This window comes from Callionymus lyra, chromosome 1, assembly GCF_982586985.1.
Source record: "Callionymus lyra chromosome 1, fCalLyr1.hap1.1, whole genome shotgun sequence".
NCBI lineage: Eukaryota > Metazoa > Chordata > Actinopteri > Syngnathiformes > Callionymidae > Callionymus > Callionymus lyra.
Genome location: NC_141818.1, coordinates 36734565 through 36754140, shown reverse-complemented (window position 1 = coordinate 36754140; position 19576 = coordinate 36734565). Strand labels below are relative to the sequence as shown.

The 19576-nt window shown below is 37.4% G+C and overlaps 2 protein-coding genes across 7 annotated transcripts in view; one reads left to right on the top strand and one right to left on the bottom strand.

Moving 5' to 3' along the window:
* tsc2 (TSC complex subunit 2) overlaps window positions 1-15634 on the bottom strand; it is a 28958-nt gene extending 13324 nt beyond the window's left edge. For all 6 annotated transcript variants that reach the window (XM_087805733.1, XM_087805748.1, XM_087805741.1 and 3 more), the window contains exons 1-26: window positions 15507-15634; window positions 14653-14880; window positions 14287-14432; window positions 14113-14199; window positions 13941-14051; window positions 13724-13871; window positions 13517-13634; window positions 13392-13440; window positions 12191-12316; window positions 11363-11436; window positions 11165-11291; window positions 10804-10947; window positions 10603-10740; window positions 10425-10528; window positions 10284-10365; window positions 9328-9483; window positions 9144-9260; window positions 8042-8164; window positions 7852-7958; window positions 7050-7215; window positions 6854-6976; window positions 6650-6784; window positions 5006-5195; window positions 4026-4119; window positions 3863-3965; window positions 2633-2727 (exon numbers count right to left, since the gene is read on the bottom strand). In XM_087805733.1, coding sequence (XP_087661859.1) covers window positions 2633-2727; window positions 3863-3965; window positions 4026-4119; window positions 5006-5195; window positions 6650-6784; window positions 6854-6976; window positions 7050-7215; window positions 7852-7958; window positions 8042-8164; window positions 9144-9260; window positions 9328-9483; window positions 10284-10365; window positions 10425-10528; window positions 10603-10740; window positions 10804-10947; window positions 11165-11291; window positions 11363-11436; window positions 12191-12316; window positions 13392-13440; window positions 13517-13634; window positions 13724-13871; window positions 13941-14051; window positions 14113-14199; window positions 14287-14421 — 2852 coding nt within the window. In that variant the 5' untranslated portion in view covers window positions 14422-14432; window positions 14653-14880; window positions 15507-15634. The remainder of the gene's footprint in view (window positions 1-2632; window positions 2728-3862; window positions 3966-4025; window positions 4120-5005; window positions 5196-6649; window positions 6785-6853; window positions 6977-7049; window positions 7216-7851; window positions 7959-8041; window positions 8165-9143; window positions 9261-9327; window positions 9484-10283; window positions 10366-10424; window positions 10529-10602; window positions 10741-10803; window positions 10948-11164; window positions 11292-11362; window positions 11437-12190; window positions 12317-13391; window positions 13441-13516; window positions 13635-13723; window positions 13872-13940; window positions 14052-14112; window positions 14200-14286; window positions 14433-14652; window positions 14881-15506) is intronic.
* A 452-nt stretch (window positions 15635-16086) lies between these two features.
* nthl1 (nth-like DNA glycosylase 1) lies at window positions 16087-19322 on the top strand. Its single transcript, XM_087805701.1, has 8 exons — window positions 16087-16251; window positions 16326-16361; window positions 16493-16668; window positions 17335-17564; window positions 17641-17811; window positions 17880-18039; window positions 18840-18945; window positions 19023-19322. Exons 3-8 carry the CDS (start codon window positions 16503-16505, stop codon window positions 19264-19266), a joined length of 1077 nt encoding a protein of 358 aa, XP_087661827.1. The 5' UTR covers window positions 16087-16251; window positions 16326-16361; window positions 16493-16502; the 3' UTR covers window positions 19267-19322.
* Window positions 19323-19576: the final 254 nt, after the last annotated feature.

Genomic DNA, 19576 nt, shown 5'->3' with positions numbered 1-19576 from the left:
AATGAAGAAAGCCAAAGGAAAACAAAACAAGGTGATCATTAACAGCAGTGAAAAAAAAACACAGTCAGGTCAAGGAGAGCAGAGCACAAATCAAAATGGTAACTGAAAAGAAACACAAACAGGTAACAGCAGGGGGCGCAACAGCTTCTGCCATGTAGGAAGAAGAGCGACAGAATATACATCACGTCGGGAAGCAGGTGTCTCGGACTCTCTCCACTCCTGACTCAAAATAATGCTAAAAACTATTACATTATTAAATAAAGGTTATGTAGTCCGACTTAATAATGACTCGTGGGGTTTTGGCCTTTGATTCTACTTCAGTTTGACAATATTGGAAGTCAGTATATGATTGTTGAATCAAATACTCTCTGTTCCTTTTCTTATCTTAAACATAGATCACCATGTCAACATAAATTTTAATCGTATTTTTTTAATTTTTTTATTTTACCTTCAATGTATAAGATAAAAATAACTTGCAAAGATTCTTGACTTTACCCAAACCTTTTCCTGTGAGGGCCACTTAACTTTTCCCCTTCTCTGATGGGGGTCCGGGATCAGTTTTTAACAGAAAAAGTGTTACAAAACGTCAATTTTTAGGTTTTCCAGAAAGCCACACATAACCAAATAAATCAACCCGTCACAGAAAAAAGTCAGGAAGATAGGATTCTATAAGACGACAAAATGTTGATATATTTCTAACCAGACCTTCTTAGAGAGCAGAGGGATGTAGGAAGGTGTAGAATATAACAGAAATCGATTTCAGTGACGTGCGGTGAGGTTCATGGTTGGTGAGGCACTGACTCCTTTAGTGTCACATTTAGTATAATTTGGTATAAACCCAAAATAGAAGCTGATTCAATTGACTACTGGTTATTTTATATATCGTCAGCATTCTTCACACACACAAAGTTTAAAAAATATATGATTTAATTTAATTTCTTGGGGAATTTACCGTAAAGTTAGGCGAGAACTCTCCAGAGTTAAGTTTGGCTCAAGAGTGAAGAATCCCAGTGACAGATAGACCCGCCTTTTGTTGCTTCTGATTGGTTAATATTGCATCAGGCCTACCGTGATTGGTTGATTTACGCAAGACCGGAAAAATGTTTATTATGGTCAAATTATAAATATTGAGTATTAAATGGGTCAATAGAAGAGTGAGAAATACATATAATATCGCTTCTGTTTAAATCCTTTGACGTCAGTATCCACTGATGGATCGTGAGATTTAAGATGTTTAAACTCCAGACGTTAAAAAAAAAAGGAGATACTCTGTCATGAAAATATCTAAACTGCAGCGATGTCGTCACCTGATCGTTTATGCAAGTATGATCCAGTAACTCTGCACTTGTTTGGTTTTGTCTGGTGGCTCTGTTATGATGAATTTAAAAGGCTTCGTATTTTTAACATTGAATTTAAAATGCTTCAAATTAAAAAATATTGAATAATTGATATGAAAATACAACAAATATTAAATAATCAAAATTAAAATATAACAAATATTGAATAATTTAAATGATTTCAACCTTTCAATATTTGAAAAAATATATTTAACCATTCAATATTCTGATGGCACTGATTTACTTCCATACCATTACAAACATTAAACTTTAATGGTTAAAAACATCCGCCAGACTGTGTAAATATCAAGGCAAATAAACGTATCTGTGAGCATTATATTGGCGACATTCAGAGATACGGCAACCGGCGCGCATCAATTGCATGTATTAACGCAGTTTGTGATGGATTGCGCATTGAGAGGTGAGGCACTGCCTCACCTGCCTCCCCTGACCGCACGTCCCTGCTTGATTTTTATTTAGCTGCTCCATCAAAAAGATTTACCCCCTAAAAATGGATGGTTCTTTATTTTTTTCAAGCACTGTTTATGCATTTCTGAGAAACATCGTAGCAAAAACCTGATGAAGGTTATTTGATATCGAGTCCTGCTAAATAATAAATAAGCTAAATAGAGTTATTAAATGGATTAATAGACTCGTTGTCTGTACCATACATGCACGTGAAGGCAGAGGAGGGTTGATAGAAAAGTCAGAGAAGCATCATCACAGCTCTGATCAAACAACCAAAAACAGCAGTAACAAAGAGTAGGAGCTTCTCGTCTAAACTACGAGCTACAAACTCTTGAGCAATTGACAGTTTGGTTGTTCAACTCTCCAACACAACAGGGTTAAAGCAACACAACGGTTGATCACAGGAGTGTGGAAACGGGCGGAAGCCGACAAGGCGGGTCAGAGAGGGTCTGGTGTTAGCAAAGACTCTGGTAGTTATGATGTGAGATTAAATCTGAAGTTGGGTTTTTCTTTTTTTGCTGCATACAATTTGGACAATATATGAAAGCATTTGAATTGTCACAAACTCTGGGTTTTGTTCAGTCAGTATTATTTTGGTGAAATTCCGAGAGACTTTGAGCCACTTGTATGAGACTCATCAAACCCTTAGATATATTTTAACATCAAATATTTGAAACATCACATCATTAAAAAGTTAAGACCCTACATTACTGGGATATGTACTTTCGGTTTTAAAATAATTCATTTAATTGAACGCGACAAGACCGATTTTGGCGACGGTAGGGTCGACGTCACGAAGACAACACGTTTGAATGTCGTTTTTTTACCTTTTGGGTCTTTCGTTGAGGCTTGTGCTTCGAGCACGAAAGGAACTTTGCTCGTGACCGTCGTCGAACGGCAGCAACGCATTGGAACGCAAACCCTGATGAAGACAAGAAGTGCAAAGTTTCCATTAGTGCAAAAAAAGCAATAAAAGCCCAATTTTAAGATGTTATCGCTTATAACTGGAGTGAAAACACCCTTGATTTTCAAACACTAATCTGCTATTATTTATAATCTAAAATGTAAATCTGAAGAACATGACAAGAACATCTGTTAATAAGGCAAAGTGAGAAATAATCCTCTTAGAATTTGACAAATTAACCTTTGCTGATAATGTTTAAATGTCAACTAATCTCAAACTCCTAGTCTCCGACTCACTCACATGTTTAAAATGTTGAAGTCTTCCTCTCCAAGATGCAGTAAGTCCCTCATCATGACCATGTTTTAAAACGTATTACTTTATAAAGTATTTTATAAAGCGCAGTAATAAACCTTACTGTTTGACCAATCACAGCAAAGTGGGTGTGGTTATAGTAAACAAGATTTAATCTCCAGAAGAAAAAAAAAAATATTTCAGTGGGCGGTGCTTAAGATCAATTTGTAATGTAAATAGATAGTTTTGTACAAACAGACACACACTGATGATACAATAGAGGTCAAACATCTATTTAAGACACACTTACATCAACACATTAGTTTTCCTTTAACAAGTTTTCTACTAAGACTTAAGTTAAGATGTGTATTTTGTATGCGTGTACATAATAATGGCAATAAATATGCATTTATAGATTATTATTATATCATGAACCATTTTTTCCTGTGTAGAGTGAATCGTGTTTTTATGTTACGGTTATGTTTTCAAAATGATGCATGAATGTTACTTAACTGTTCACTCTGGGTTTAAAATTTCATTGAACAAATTCTTTGTTTTTTGCACTACTTCGGTGGTTAATTTATCTATTTGATTTTTCCATATAAGAGCAGGACTTACTTTAAAATGTTTGTTTTAATATAATTTCTTTTGATTTTCTGAGGCTCAATTTACTTTTTACCTAAATCCAGTTTACCTCATTTACCCCCATAGTCTCTTCCCTCGTCTTAAACGATGCCTTTTAATAAGTCAACATATCAACAATAACATTCATCTGCTATGACTTTGAACGGTGGGTGAGCCACACAAAATGATTCGGCTGTTGAGGTGTTGAGTTTTACACGCAAGTGGAACAAGAACATACCTTGGTTATGTACTGAACGAAGTCTTTGCGGAAGGGAAGTCTGCAGCGTATGAACCACATGGCGATGACGTGATGCGCCAGCGACACGATGTACTGGTTGAACCTGGTGACGAGCGCCGCTGAGTTTCTGCAATCCTTGGACGACTTTGACTGGCGTACTTACTTGGACGGGTTGGTGTACGGGAGCGAGATGGCGAACACGCTGATGTACTGCTCGGCTACGAAATTGGCGTACAGGTGTGGCAGACGTACCAAAGCTAGGATTGAAGAATGAAAGTTCATGTTAGCTTGAGTGAGAACCTCATGAAGAAGCATGTTTATATTAAAGTTGTGTCCCAGTATTGAATGGTTGAATTTAAATTTTGCAACTTTTTTTTCCCTCTTTTATTTTTTTTAAGGAAGTCATTTGTATATTGAAAGGTAGAATTTTTTTTTTAAACAAATTTAATTTATTTAGAATATTTTCAAAATGAATGAATATTGAAATTCCTGAAATTAAATTAAACATTTTATAATTTCTGTTATTTAAAATTTTAATAAAAATAAAAATATATGTATAATGGTGCCACTAGACAATAGAAAATACTACAGAGCTTAATGTTTGACCAATCACAGCAAAGTGGGTGTTTATAGTAAACAAGATTTCCTCACCAGAAGAAAAAAAAGTTTTCAGTGGGCGGGGCTTAAGATCAATTTGTAATGTAAATATTTCAGTTGAAAGATAGTTCTGTACAAACAGACACACACTGATGATACAATAGAGGTCAAACATCTATTTAAGACACACTTACATCAACACATTAGTTTCCCTTTAACAAGATTTCTACCAAGACTTAATAATAATAATATAGTGGTGCCACTAGACAATAGACAAATACTACGGAGCTACTTGACCAAACTTTAAGGAAATTGTGGTGGCACTATTATTTTTTATTTATAATTACAAACTAAACAATTTACAAATTACTAGAATTAAAAATATCACACTACGTGTACAAATAGTTATATTAAATGATTTGAAAAGGCAAAATTTCAACAATTTAAATATAAAATGTAACCATTCAATATCGCTAAATTATTTGTATTTATTTGATTATATTTTGTATATTATTTAACTGGTCTACTTCCATACGCGTCACTCACTTGACAGAAACTCGAGCATCGGTGACGCCATGGTAACGGTGGCGGAGATGTGAGTCAGCTTGACGATGAGTGCAGGCAGGAGCTTAATCATGATCTCGGGCATCTCCACCGTGCACATGGTGAGAGCCACCACGCACTGTTTGGCACAGCGGTAAATCAGGCCGGTCTCGAGGCACTGAACCAGCTCTCTCTGAAAAGAGGGAAATCATTTGGGTTATCAAAGTGTCAGGCTTGTTTCCCGCATCATTAGCCGCCTCTGACATGAGATTTTGTTCCTGAATTTATTGTCAAAAGAAGGGATTTCACTTTTGTTCAACGTCTGATATTTAAGATTACCCTTCTCACGGTCAAGGGGAACGACCTCCACCACTGCATATGCATTTATAGAAGCCAGGGAGGTCGTTAACCTTGACCCGGAGACAACACGAGGGATACCACAAACACATTTGTTTTCAGACTTTCGCCATATTACAGGTGTAAGGGGTTTAATTCGCTGCCATGAAGTCTTGTGCCTTGATTTCCAGAAATGTAAATTCTATGTTTGTAACTTGTGGTTTGGTCTTTACCAATACATTTGAAATATTTCATTTTTAAAACAAAAACATTTGTTTGTGAAATGAGTTTGGCATTTGTGGCTTATTTTTGAGACATTCTTTTCGCAACATCTGCAAAATAATAATAAATATATATAGTAACCATCGACACCCTCTGCATGTCTATGGCGGCTCAGAAGAGTAACCGGAGCAACAGGCTCCTCTCCATGCACTGCAGAACGGAATGTTTTAAGATTTAATTTGTTCCTTTTTCAATTAGATGTTACAACAGATCTGTCCCTCATGCTTGACATGGGCTTTTCAATTTTTGTTGGCGTCTTTTATACGTTTTGTATTTATTTGATTGTATTTATTTGATTGTTTTACATGTATTTATGGATGGTTTGTAAGTAAGTAAGTAAGTAATTTTTATTTGTATAGCGCTTTTCCAGACCAGGGTCACAAAGCGCTTAAACAATCAAAACAATACTCAAAAATTATATACTTTAAATGTCAGGATAAAACTGATAACACAACAGGAGTTCCAGAAAATCAAGGAAAAGCCTGAACAAATAAAAACGTCTTAAGATGTTTCTTAAAGGAGTCAGTAGATCCACCAAACGCAGAGGGTGAGGAAGATCGTTCCATAATAATAATCCATCTATCGAGTTTCAGAAATACACTAGCGATTCACAAAACGGCCACTAGGTCGGAGTGTTGTTATAAAAGCCAACGACAGACCTCAGACATGGCATTGAGAAATTCTTTGTGGCCCAAAATAACTTAAAATTCTTTCATTCATCTATTTCAATCCACTTCCATTTTTGCAAAGTTCAAAAATGGTCACGTGTTCAGCGAATTAATTTTGGCTTCAGAACATAACCTGTGCAATAAAAACAAGGGACAACTTCATAGAACTCTGATTAAAATGACATCAAATTAGAAAAAATGGTCCAAATTCACAAAGATGAAACAACAAAAAACAAATTAAATTTGTTTAAATCCTTCAGAAAGAATGATGAAAGACCCCCCCCAGTCTGTGACCCAGTCTCCACAAATGAATTTGAGGCCTCTGGGCTAGATGAAGAACCCCGAGGGGGTCTGAGAGTACCTGTCTTGGTTGCTCCAGATAATTATGGTAGGAAGTGATCGCGGTGAGGACGGGCAGGACGGCCAGTTGAACGTCGGTGCGGGAAAGGCCATCCGGGATCTTCTTCAGACGCTCGGAGATCAATCTGTCCGTCACCTGAATGAGAAGAAAGAAAAGCTCAGATATGATTTTTTTTTCCAAATATGTTTCGGATCAATGAATTACCATGCAGCAGAGCGTAGAACAAAGCTGGTCCAAGCTGCAGGGCGAGGCCAGCAGCAGAACTTTGTACTGCAGAGTCAATGGCAGCTTCTCAAGAACCAGCTTCAACACCTTCCAATCAGTTTCCTGTGACAAGAGGACGACAGAATGATGCAGGCGCACAGAAGACAATAGTGAATGATTGTGTGTTCATTTGTACCATCTTCAGGCACTGAAGGACGACGTTAAAGGCGAGAGAATAGGGCAGATGGGCAGTTCTGATGACGGCGGTCGCCGGAGCCGCAGCAGGAGATGGAGCAGGACCGCCGGCAGGGGGCGATGTTAAGCCACCAGCCATTTTCTCACTTGGCCTTTTCTCTGGCTCCCTGAGAAATACAACAGTTTAATAAACTAGTTCAATCTTGTCGGAATCGAAAACAAAAGCGGTGTTGCTAAAGACTTCTGTGGAAGTTTATTAATGCCATCAGAAAATTGATCAAATGATGAAACCATTTTTTAATGAAATGAAATGTTTTTAAAGCTTTTTATGCTTAATAATTTAGTTAAAGGGGATCAATAAAGTTTATCTATGTCTAAATCATTATATTGAAAGGTTAAAAAAATAAAAATAAAATAAACTTAACAAATTAAATATATTAAGGTAGATTCTTTTATTTTTTAATAATTCTGATAAATGAGAAGATATGGAAGAAACCTTTATTGAAATTATTGGAACTACAATATCACTCTATACATATACATATTTATACATTTCATTAATAAAAGTCTTGATTCTTTAAATTTAATTATTAAAAATTCAACCTTTCAATATAGAAGCTATTGAATTAAATAATTGAAAAATAATTCAATGCTTTTTTAAAACATTTTAAATGCTAAATCCAACTATTCAATATTCTGCTGGCATCAATAGACTAACAAACTCTTCCAGCATAAAAGCTGAGCCAGACCCAGAAAGGTGATGTTTTCTTAGGATTGTGTGAAAAAGCCGCCGCCGTTCTCACCCAGTGTCACAGTAACAGTAAGGGCTGAACCTCATAGCGTCATCTTTGTTAACGATACCGACACGATGGAGGGAGTCCGCCCGCATCATGAGGAAGAAGTCAAAGACCTGAGAGGAGGAGAGACGGTTGCGAACAATCAAAACACAGCCTTCAATTTCCATTACATTAAGAGTTCTGAATGTTCAACTACCTGCAGTCGGATTCTCGACGCGATGGCCGAGCTGTACTTGTGTTTGTAGTGCAGCTGCAGGTGGCCGACCAGCATCTCGTACACGCGGCTGGCATGTGCAGCCGGAAGACTGTAGAGCTTACTCTGTGACAGGAAACATTACATTGATTATGAATTAAACCCATTTTATTGATTCATTTAAAAATAAATTCAAATGTAAAAATGTACAACATGCACTTAACAACATTATTTGTTCAAAAAACAAAAATGTAAACCCATTTACTGCTGCTATTCTGCAGGTTTATTGTTAATATTATAGAATTTAAACTTTTTAAAGACATGTGTCCCTGTTTTGCCCTCCAAGATAAATCTATTTTCAAAATAAGAGTATTTTTTAAATGAGATCCGGATAAAAGAATGCAATTTATAAATCTCAGAGAATGTAAAGTAAATAAAAGAAACGCTTTTTCGACTCTATAGTAGTCGGCGGCAGAAACAAGAGCAGAAAAAAAGAAGCGTCTTAGATGGTGTTATCATTTTCCTTGTTTGCCTGTATTAAAAAGTGTAAAAAAAAAAGATGTGGGAACTCTTTAGAAAAACATAGATTAATTCATAGATTATTTTTGAAAACTGTTAGTACAGACTTGTTATGCATTTGTTAACCCTCGTGTTATCCCTGGGTCAAGGTTTCTGCAATTTATATTCTGTGACTTGTTTACATAATTAAGTTTTGTTTTTATTTATATTATTGGAATCTAATTTGTATGATATTTATAATTGAGGAGGTTTTAAATTGCAGCTGTTCTTAAAAGGAAAAAAAAGAAAGAAATCGCAGTTTAATCTCATTTTCCCTAAAACGTTCAGCAACTGTAAACAGTGCTTCAAAAACTAGCCTTTTGAATTTTCTAACTGGATATATACTTTAACTCTCGCTCCATATTTTTCATTTTTTAAGATATTTTCATCTAATCTCAGAAACAATTGATGTGTTTTCATCGAACTGTTCAGGAGTTATTGTACCGAGAAGTCAAAGAAGATTACGACTGATGTTGGCTGGTACTAGATTGTTGTGGTCTTTCGTAATGACGGTGTTTTCTAGATTAAATAAATGGTAAATAAAGACCTGAAGGATCTCCAATAGGCCCAGAACAGCAGTTCTGACGTCTTCCATGGGGGACTCCGTAGAGGGTTCCCACTCAGGCATCTCCAGAGAGACCACACACATCGATCGACTGGCCACCTGGAGACACAGCAAACAGGAAATGAAATCATTTTAAGAAATCAAAACTTAAGTCGTGTGCTTGTACCCGCTCGATGATGTCCAGCAGACTGGTGAAGTGGTGGGTGGTGCAGCCTTCAGCGAGGTCCACGAGTAGCTGAGTGGCCTGTTTTCTGACCGCCAGGTCTTTATCTTCAGCGATCCCACTCAGCTGTGGGATCACCACCATTTCTATCAGCTCATCCTGAAAACACAGAAGATTTGTTTCCACAAGATTCTAGTCGACTCTGTCGTAAAAATACTAGGGGATGGATTGGCAAGAATCTGGCAATACACGTTACGTATCACGATTCAGATGATATATTGTGATACTGTATTAAAAAGGATTTATTTGTAGTATTGTCGAGTACTTGTCTGTCGTGTTGCAGAATTTACAGACCACATGACTGTTGATGAAGACTTAACTGCTTTCATTTGTTTTGAAACCATAATATGTCCAAAAACAAGCTTTTAAAACCTGCTTGAGTCCACTGTATCCTCTTGTTCTCAGTCATTGCCGGGATCTTGCAGGATTTAAGTAAGTAAGTAAAGGTTATTTGTAAAGCTTCTTTCTAGAACAGGGTCACAAAGTGCTTTAACAAACAAAAACAATATACAGCTAAAATTCATGTAAGGCTGGATCAGATCACTGATGGAAGGTATGACCACTAACAGCTATGAAAGTAAGAACCAGAATTTTAAAATTGATTCTGAAAGAAACTGGCAGCCAGTGAAGAGTTTTAAGGATCGGGGAAATGTGAGTTCTTCTACTAGAGCGGCTCAGAATTCTGGCTTTTGCATCAACTGCAGGTGAGACAGCTCCTTCTTGTTTGGACACAAATTGTTAATTGTTACTTTAGCTGCAAAGGACGTAATGACTGCTGCCATCTAGGGACCAGAGGTTTCATTTTAACACAAAAATAAATAAAGTAAAATATTGCAAAGTACATAGTAAAAAGAAAAGTGAAAAAAAAAAAAAGAAAATCAATAAATCGTGTCCTTTACCTCATACAACTGTCGGTTGGTGCTGAGCACAAAAGATAGGATGTGAAGCACTTTGATCCTGATCAAACTTCGGCTCTCGTTCCTTTAAACGACACCAGTTTAGAATATAATCGACGCTCCAACTACTCGCGGACCTCTCACCTGAAGAACTTGTCCATGAGTCGGTGAAGACTCTGAATCCATCCGTCCTTGGCGGGCTGGATGGACTGAGCTCTGTACGAGATGAGGGTCAAGACCGATGCATCCTGTCAAGCAGAAACACTTCACTTGATTTGCGCACGTGACGCCACACGTGAAAACAGACGGAGATATAACTGACGGGTCTTTTGTCGGCACATTTCTCGACGAGGGCAAAGAACTTCTCCGTGGATCCGTGGTAGCCGTTCTGCTCGTACAGCTCTTCCACCGTGGTCAGCAGCTCGTAAACGATCGTCTTCAGCTCCGTGCTGCCGATGGTCTGTGACAAGCAAAGCAAATGCTGATAAATCTGCACAGAAACACAGGTCGTCAAAGTGTTTACGTGGATCTGCTGCAGGAGTCGCTCGATGATTCGCAGAAGAATGTCCCATGTGACCACCTGCAGCTCCTTGCCATACTTCTTGATCAGCCTCGTGATGGACAGCACGATTTCATACGACACAACTTCATTGGCACATGACATGGCCTGTGCGGAGGTAAAAAAAATGTCCAAAAATATAATTATAATTGATCAAATTTCATTTTTTAAGCTAATCCTGTCAAAGGTTTCAGGGGCTCTTTCTCCACAGATACATTTTGTCATATTCACAACTAATCTCAAACCAAATGTGAACTTGAGACAAACATGAAGGCAACATTGCAAATAAACGTATTAGTTGGATGAATTTACTGGTAAGTTTTACCTTGTAGAAGGATGGAAGAACAAGTGTGGGTGTGTTCTTCAGGGCTGGAAGCCGGTAGGCTCCCCACAATGCCATCCCCACAAAGAACACAGCTCCTCTGAGCAACGGTGCGTCGTCCATGTACACACTGGTGGATACAAAATGAGGTTTTGTTATATTTCGGCACTTGTATACCTTCAGATATTTACATTAAAATACCTTTCCTCCATTATGCGGCACATGGTGTAGATGGCACTGTGACCCAGGTGAGTCCCCAACACTTTCCTCATCAACTATAGCAGGTAACATGGTTAGATAAGATCAAACTTATATGAGACTCGGTGATCATGATTCAAAATTGCAGATAAGTTGTCATTATATGAAAGTATATCAGTGTCATCTAAATATCAAATCAACTTTAACTTTTATTTTTCTATGTAATGCGTGTTTTCTTTAAGCGTTTGATGATCTTTTAAAACAATTAAATTAAATTATTTCAAATATAAAGAATTCGAAATTGTCTTTTGTGATTTAAAAAAATAAAAAATAAAAATATATTGTTCATACAAAGAGTTAGAATATTCCAATTCCAATATATCAAAAATAGATATAATACTTTCTAAATTAAATATTTATTTATTTATTATTTATCATACTTGGTCGAGCTACTTGCATGTGGTTGACTGTGAATAGCTTGGTACTCTTTTGGTATTTCCTTGTGGCATTATTATACCAACATTTTTATTTTGAACTAAAAAGGCTACAAATATAAAAAAACATCAAAATTAAATAAAATATTTTTGAATTAGAACGTCAAACCATCTATGTAAATAATTTCTTAAATATTCTTTTTTTTTATTCAATTATTTAAAAACAAATCTTTCAAGACACAATATAATACATGACAATACATTCAATAAATAATGTGATGCTTCAAAAAAAAAAAAATAATCAAATTCAATATTTAAAATCTTAAATTAAATCATTCAATATACCGATGGCGCTGATACACCTTCTGAGAATTGCAGCTTCTCCCAGTGACTTTACCTTCCAGCATGATTCGCAAAACTCCTTCACATTGACAGTGCGACACAGCGTGATGATGAAGACGGTGAGGGAGTCAGAGGGAAGGCAGTTATAGCAGACCACTGCATCCAACACTTGTAACGCCACCTAAAGAGATGAAAAGATGTTAAAGTCACTTGTAGTCCCTACAACAGATGTGTCAATATCAATCATACAAGCTGTGGAAATCTTTTGGCAGTCGAAGTCCAAACAAAATGTTTATTTACTTAACTGTCTGTATGACTGAGTTATGAGCATGATTATGGTGTTTTCATTCTTGGATATATTGATCTATTTGCTTGATCTATTTCTCTTATCTCCTTGTTGGTTCAGCTTCACCAGACACTCCCATCAAATTATTTTCTTCACCGTCCAGGTGACATTAATAAACTCTGTGCTAATCCTACACTCTGGCGTCTTAACAGGTCATATTATTATTCTTTTCATTGTGAGTTGAAAGATGCTTCATGCTATTATCTGATTCCAATTGTTACAAAAAAAAGTCAATTTTCACAACGTTTAAATTGAATTTCCTGTTTGCTAAGTTACAGAATGTTTAGTACATGACAGTGATATTTGAGGGATGATAAATGTGTAACATGCACGTTGGTTTCTAATGACTCGTTGGTCTTTAATGGCTGCTCATTAATCATAAAGAACTCTGCAAACAAAAGCCAGTTGCGACTTTAAGCATTTTAAATAACGGTTGCAACAATAAGCTCAGCGCTGCAATTTTCTCCTTACAGAAGGTGACAAATTCCTCAAAAGACTTGTGGATCCAGATTGTAATCCAAAATAAGTGCTCTTAGCCCTGTCGTCAACATTTATTTTGTTTAAATAAAATCTGTTTGAATGCTGTCGCTGTCACATGACCTCCTTTGGCAGAGTTATTAACCTCTACATGTCAACAGACGGAGGTTAAGTTTCTCATCTTTTTACTCATATTCATCAGGTTATTAAGGAAATCAAGCCTCTTCTTTTGAGACTGTCGTAAAAATAATGATGATTAATCTGTTTTTTTTAATAACTAGAGTAGGGCAGCTTAATGAACGCAACAATGTTGTTTTCAGGGTTACTGCGATATAAAAATAACTTTATAGCTTGAGTGTAACGTGGCATCTTAAAATTCATAGTGTCACAGTTAGTACAACGATTGGGTCCAATGTAACGCAAACAGACTCACTTCAATATCCCCGGATGATGTTGTTCGCTCGCAGAGAAAACAAATTTTCCTAGAAAGGTGTAAAATATCCCATTAGCAGAAGACTGATGAAAACAGAATTCCTTATTCATTCGTGAGTTTCTTACTGGACCAATATTGAAACATTTTGGTCGAGGTAGCAGCTGTTAAATTTCACCAGATTGACAAGTACGTTGAGGAAATCTGCACTTAGTCCGATGTCCATCCACAGCAGGACAAACCGCGCTGGAAAATTGCATAAGCAAAAGCAAATTACAGATCAAATCCTGGCAAATAAAATGTCAACATAGTAGTTTTCCACCGTTTCTGCTCACCTATATCTTCTTCAAGGTACGTTATGTCCTTCCCATTCTCCGTTAAGGCTTTGAAGACATCCAAACGACCGGAGAGGTCCTCATTACAAGGTTGATAATCTCTAATCACCTTGAAAAAATAAGCTCTCAAGGAGCCGAGCCTCTCGCCCTAAACAAGAGGATTTAAATACTTTGATAAATCGGTAACTTGACCGAAGCAAGATTTATTTTACTCCACCTGTCCTTGTATTATGGCTCTGAGAAGCTGCAGTACAGCTTGTCTGGCTTCAGGTGGCTGGTCGGGTGCAAGCATATCTTCCACAGCTTTCCACACGGCTTCCACCGCATGCTGCCATAAACACAGATACTTTAAATCAATGCAACTTCAAAGAGTAGACTTCACGACAGACCTCCTCAAACTTTTTGGTTTTAGCGAGCTGGCACACATGATTCATCATGCGAACCCGGTTGCCCAGGCAACAATCTGGTTGGAGCTCCTGGGAAAAAAAAGAAAAAAAAGAAGAGTTTAAATGCACCATCAATCAAATGTGTATTATATGTTATCATCTAAAAGAAAGGTGTACCTTGATAATCTCTGTTGTAATAATGAACTCGGAGAGTTTGGAATCAGTCTGCTTGCTGGGTGGTCGAGAGGACACCAGTCCAAGGATACCCTTTACTTTGTCCCTCAAGGTTTCTTTGCTTGGTGGTTTATTCATGATTTATTTTTCTTTGATACACAAAACAAAAATCCAATCAACAAATTTGTGAAGCTGCCTATAAAATACATATGAGAACATATTTATTTAGCTTAAAGTTACACTTTCTGGACTAAATAAAACGTGAAATGATCGTCACATCTGATCATGCAAGCAAACTAAAGATTGTGTGTTTTAAAGTTTTAATATAGATGGTGTAGTGACTTGTTCTGAAAATAAAACAAAACCAACCTAAGCCACTGACTGCTGTACGGGATCTTGTAGTCGACGCGTCCGTCGTCTTCCTGGTCCAATGGGATGATATCCACACTTGGATTTTGTGATTATCAAACTTTTGCACTTGCTTCTTCGCAGGACATGCTCTGACTTAACTCAAAGGATTCTAAACAAACGACGCGGTGACGTTGACGGTCGAAAAACTGTGCTTTTCCCATCAGAAGCACACCTGTGCTTGATCACCTGTAACACATTTAAATAGTTTAAATACAAAGTACAGTGCACCACCTACTGTGGACTTGGGCAATAACAAAAAGAACAAAACCCATTAAAATGGCTCTTACAGATTGTGTTTAACAAACTAAACAAACATGACCAGGAGTGAAATGCATGTTTAACTTGAACAACTTATTAAGTGACACACAGATCATATGAATAATTTGTCGAATACATAAAGATGAATCATGTAAACCTTGACGAATCACGTGGTATGTTGTTCAGTTAAGTATTTAACATAAATACGCCTTTATATATATATATATATATTTATTATTCTGCCTTTTCAAATCTGGCCAATTGGGATCAGGCGTGTTTTGTTTATGGACGATTGACAAACTTCAGTTATGTACAGTAGAGTTAAGGTATTTCAACCTGACATTACAAATGCTATTATATAATCGACTTCCAAGAGTGTCATCTGAAAAGGTAAATAGGAAGAACCCCATGACGGCGCTGCTGAACCGTTAGCTTTCTACCATTAGCATGTACAGTTGGTATCAAAACAACACCGTCTTGGCGTCTTCTGCCGATTCCTGTCGCACACATGACTCTTTTGACTTCTTCGTGCAGATATATGTGAGTGCCAGCACCTTGCGTTGCTTGTCGAGTCCAGACAGAAAAGGGCTCAAACAGAGAGCTCGCTCTGCCCCGGACCCAGGTCCTCCTCGCCTTCAGGACTGGATGACGCTCGGGTGCTCTCTGACAGGTCTGTCCCTGCCCGATCCGCGAACAGGAGAGGCGATGGATGATGACGTCATGACGGAATTTCAACTGAGACATAACTATTAAAACGAGTTGTCAATAGGGAAATAATTTGGGGATTTGAGCTTTAGTTTTTAATATAATTGGCAATTGAAACATGTGATAAAAACCACAGGTTAATTGTGAGTTTTGGGTGTCAATTCAATTCAGAAACCATAATTTGCCAGTAATGTAAGAAAAGAAAATTCAAGTGTTTTGTAAATACAATTTAAAATTGTAAAACTTATTTCACGACTCCTCAGTGAATCACTACGGGATTCTAACTTGTGCGTTGGAACGCAATTCTGTGGAGATTTGATCCGCTTCAGCCTCCGTAGCGACGCACTAAAAGTGCACAGTTCGCGCATGCTCAGAACCTCATTTGGAGATGATTTATCCGGAAGTTGATACACGAGAAAAACAAACTGGGCTCCCACTCCTGCCTGGGAAGTGTAGTTTTAAACAACCAAAAGCCATGTTTGGTAACATGTACGCTTCACGTTATATGCGTGGATAAAATGCCTCAATTTATTACATGTCTTTACTTTTACTAAACACATTCAGTCGAGCTCGACGAAGGAAAAATGCGTGATGGTAATGTTGTCTTTTTTTAATCAAATTTGTCGGTTGTTAAATAAATAAACTAATCGATCTCCGATCACGTACAGAGATGATGGCAACAGACGATCAAGAGCCTATAAGAAGTTAGTATTAGCGTTTAATCCTACAAATACAATAGTTTATGTTTAAATAAATACAAATGTTAACGGAAAAAATTCTACTTGAAATTGACAGAAAATAGTGGAAGAATTTGACTTTTGATTCTCCTCCTCAGGTCCAGAACCATGAAAACATTCCCAAGTGTGGTGATGACGTCTCAGTACTTTATGCGAAGCAGTGCAAGTCCTGCACTGACCGGTGAACGAGGATCTCTGAAGTCTAAACTCAGCAGAAATGCCATGGAGCCAGAAGTTGCACCGGTGAAGATGGAGGAGGAGGAGGCAGCGATCTGTGAGCAATACTCCTTCTCATGGACAGTCTTTCAGTCACAAGATCCCTTTTTTAAATGTGTGGTTCGGCCAATAGGATTATAACTAAGATCTAAAGGGGGAACAGAAAAATAAATGAAATGAGGAAAAATATTTGGGAGGTTCATTCTCAGGGGCCACATTATGTTCTGTAGCTGTTGAGATGGACCAGAGGGAATAAGGTAAGGTAAGGTAAAACTTTATTGATCCCTCAGGAGGTCTCCTTCTGGAAATTGTTTTTAATAAGGAATACGGACGAAAGATTAATATGATGAAAGAATAATGGAGTAATTAGCATGCAAACCAAATGTAACGGTGCCTTCATTTTCTTTTATTTCATTGTATATAATTTAATTTTAATTTTAATGGTGGACTTAAAATCCAGTGAGTAAAGATAGATAAAATGAAAAGGAGAAAAAAAACAATGTCTGTATATTATGTTGTATTTGGATAATTAGGAATAAAATGATCAATTATAAAACAAAATAATAACTACACAACAAATAAAGCTGATTTCAGAAATATTTTGGTTTGTTATGACCCCGTAAGGGCCGCATAACGGTGGCTAAAATCAGGTTATAAGGTTGACACTCATAACCTAGCATGCAGCCACATTTGATATGAACTTTTTTCTTCTAAACTTCTCAAGGCTCTCAACAGTCAGAAACAAGCGCTCAGTCGCTTCCTTCACACACCCGCAGAAGAAAGCAGCTGAAAGTGGAATATGACGACAGCGATGCTCCGGTGAAGAAGGAGCGCTGGGAGCCTCACGACTGGAAGAGACAACTGGGGCACATACGAGAGATGAGGAGCGGCAGAGACGCACCTGTGGACAACATGGGAGCAGAGAAATGTTACGATCTGAACGCACCTCCAAACGTAGCTCATCACATTAGTGTTTGTCTCAGTTCATGCTAAAGATTTGTTCAATACTAATAGTTTTATCCCTGCACAGGTGAGGCGGTTCCAGATTCTGGTCTCCCTCATGTTGTCGAGTCAGACTCGGGACCAGGTGACCGCCTCGGCGATGCAGAAGCTCCGAGCTCACGGATGCACCGTTGAGAATCTGTTGGCAACTGATGACGAAACTCTGGGGAAGTTGATTCATCCTGTCGGCTTCTGGAGGGTACGAAGTCTTAAACGTCTTAGTTTTGGTGCAATTGATAACGACTTTTCTTCTCGTTTGTTTGCAAGACTAAAGTGAAATACTTGAAGCTGACGGCGAATATGTTGCAACGAGAGTTCGGTGGAGACATCCCAGACACCGTGGAAGGATTAGTTCGACTGGCTGGAGTCGGGCCCAAGATGGCTCACCTGGCTATGGATATAGCTTGGGACCAGGTCTCCGGCATAGGTGAGGAATTGAAGAAGGAGGATAATAACTCTTTTTTTTTGTTACTCTATTGAAGAACATCTGTCTGGAGACGGACACAATTTCCTGTAACTGTCCTCTAACTGAAATATAAAACATTTCAGTCTTGGGTGGAATCTACAATGTGAATTTAATTTCCCCATTATAATCATTTAGATCTGCTTTTTTTATCACTTAATTCATTTTTTGGTTTGTGCTGGATCATCAGAATTCAACTCAATCATTTCTATATTCATTTCTAAATTAGTTTTTATTGAATTAAATTATTTGTGTTGAAAGTTTGAATTTGTTTTTCAATAATTTAATTAAACAATATTTTACAAACGGAACAGCATTTATTATTTACACGGTTTGATATTCTTAGTCCCATAATCAATAAAATAACTGGTCTTAATTAACTATATTTTATTTTGTGGGACCATTATACCATATACATTTTTATATTTAATTGAAAAGGCTACGAATAAAAAAATATTTTAAAATTTTGAATTAAAATGTTAAACCAAATTTCTTTTTGTAATTTATTTTGAAACGATTTATTTGAATATTTAAATTAATTAACTTTCAACGTTTCAATATCGAAATTATTGAATGAAATTATCAATAAAAACAAATTCAACCTTTCAAATAAAAAAAATGATTAAATGATTATAATAAAATAATGAAAAGTTAAAACATTTGAAATATTAAATGATATTCCTTCAATATTCTGTGTGAGAGCTTTAATTTATTAAGAAATTGTTATTATTTCTAGCCTTTATTTGAATGTTATTTTCCTGCAGGTGTGGACACGCATGTCCACCGCATCTCTAATAGACTGGGCTGGCTGAGGAAGCCCTCCAAGACCCCAGAAGAGACTCGTAAAGCCCTGGAGGAGTGGTTACCTAGGTAACCAATGATACCGACTAACATGGTTAACAGGAGGGCGTTTGCAGTGTAACATACTTGGCATGTTATCCTTGCAGGGAACTGTGGAGCGAGATCAACTGGCTCCTCGTGGGTTTCGGGCAACAGGTCTGCCTCCCTGTCAACCCTCTGTGCTCGCTGTGCCTCAACCAGCACAGCTGTCCGTCCGCTCACAAAGTCTCTCCGGTCAAGAGGACCAAACAGAGTCACAAACCTCCCCACAGAGTCAAGTCCGAACCAGGGCACGAGTCCGAGTTTAAAGATGTCAAGAAGGAGGGCACAGAAAAAAAGTTGAACCTCTGATTGAGTTGACCGTGTTTGTTCATTCAGTTCAATTAAAATATGTGTTTTGTACCGACCTGACCGAGTGACCCGATTCATAAAATCTTTGATCAGGTCCATCCTTATCCAACTGTGATCACTGTAAACAAAAGAACAAAGTCGTCCAAATGTCACGCGGGAACCCACAGCAGCGCCTTGATCTGAGGTTATCTTGTGATTTGACCCATTTAACTCGTATTTTTTCCAAAAAAACAAAACAATTAGTATAGTGACGTCACTTGTGCGTCTGCGTTTATTATTAGTGGCCAGAGATGAGGAATCCTGTTGGCCG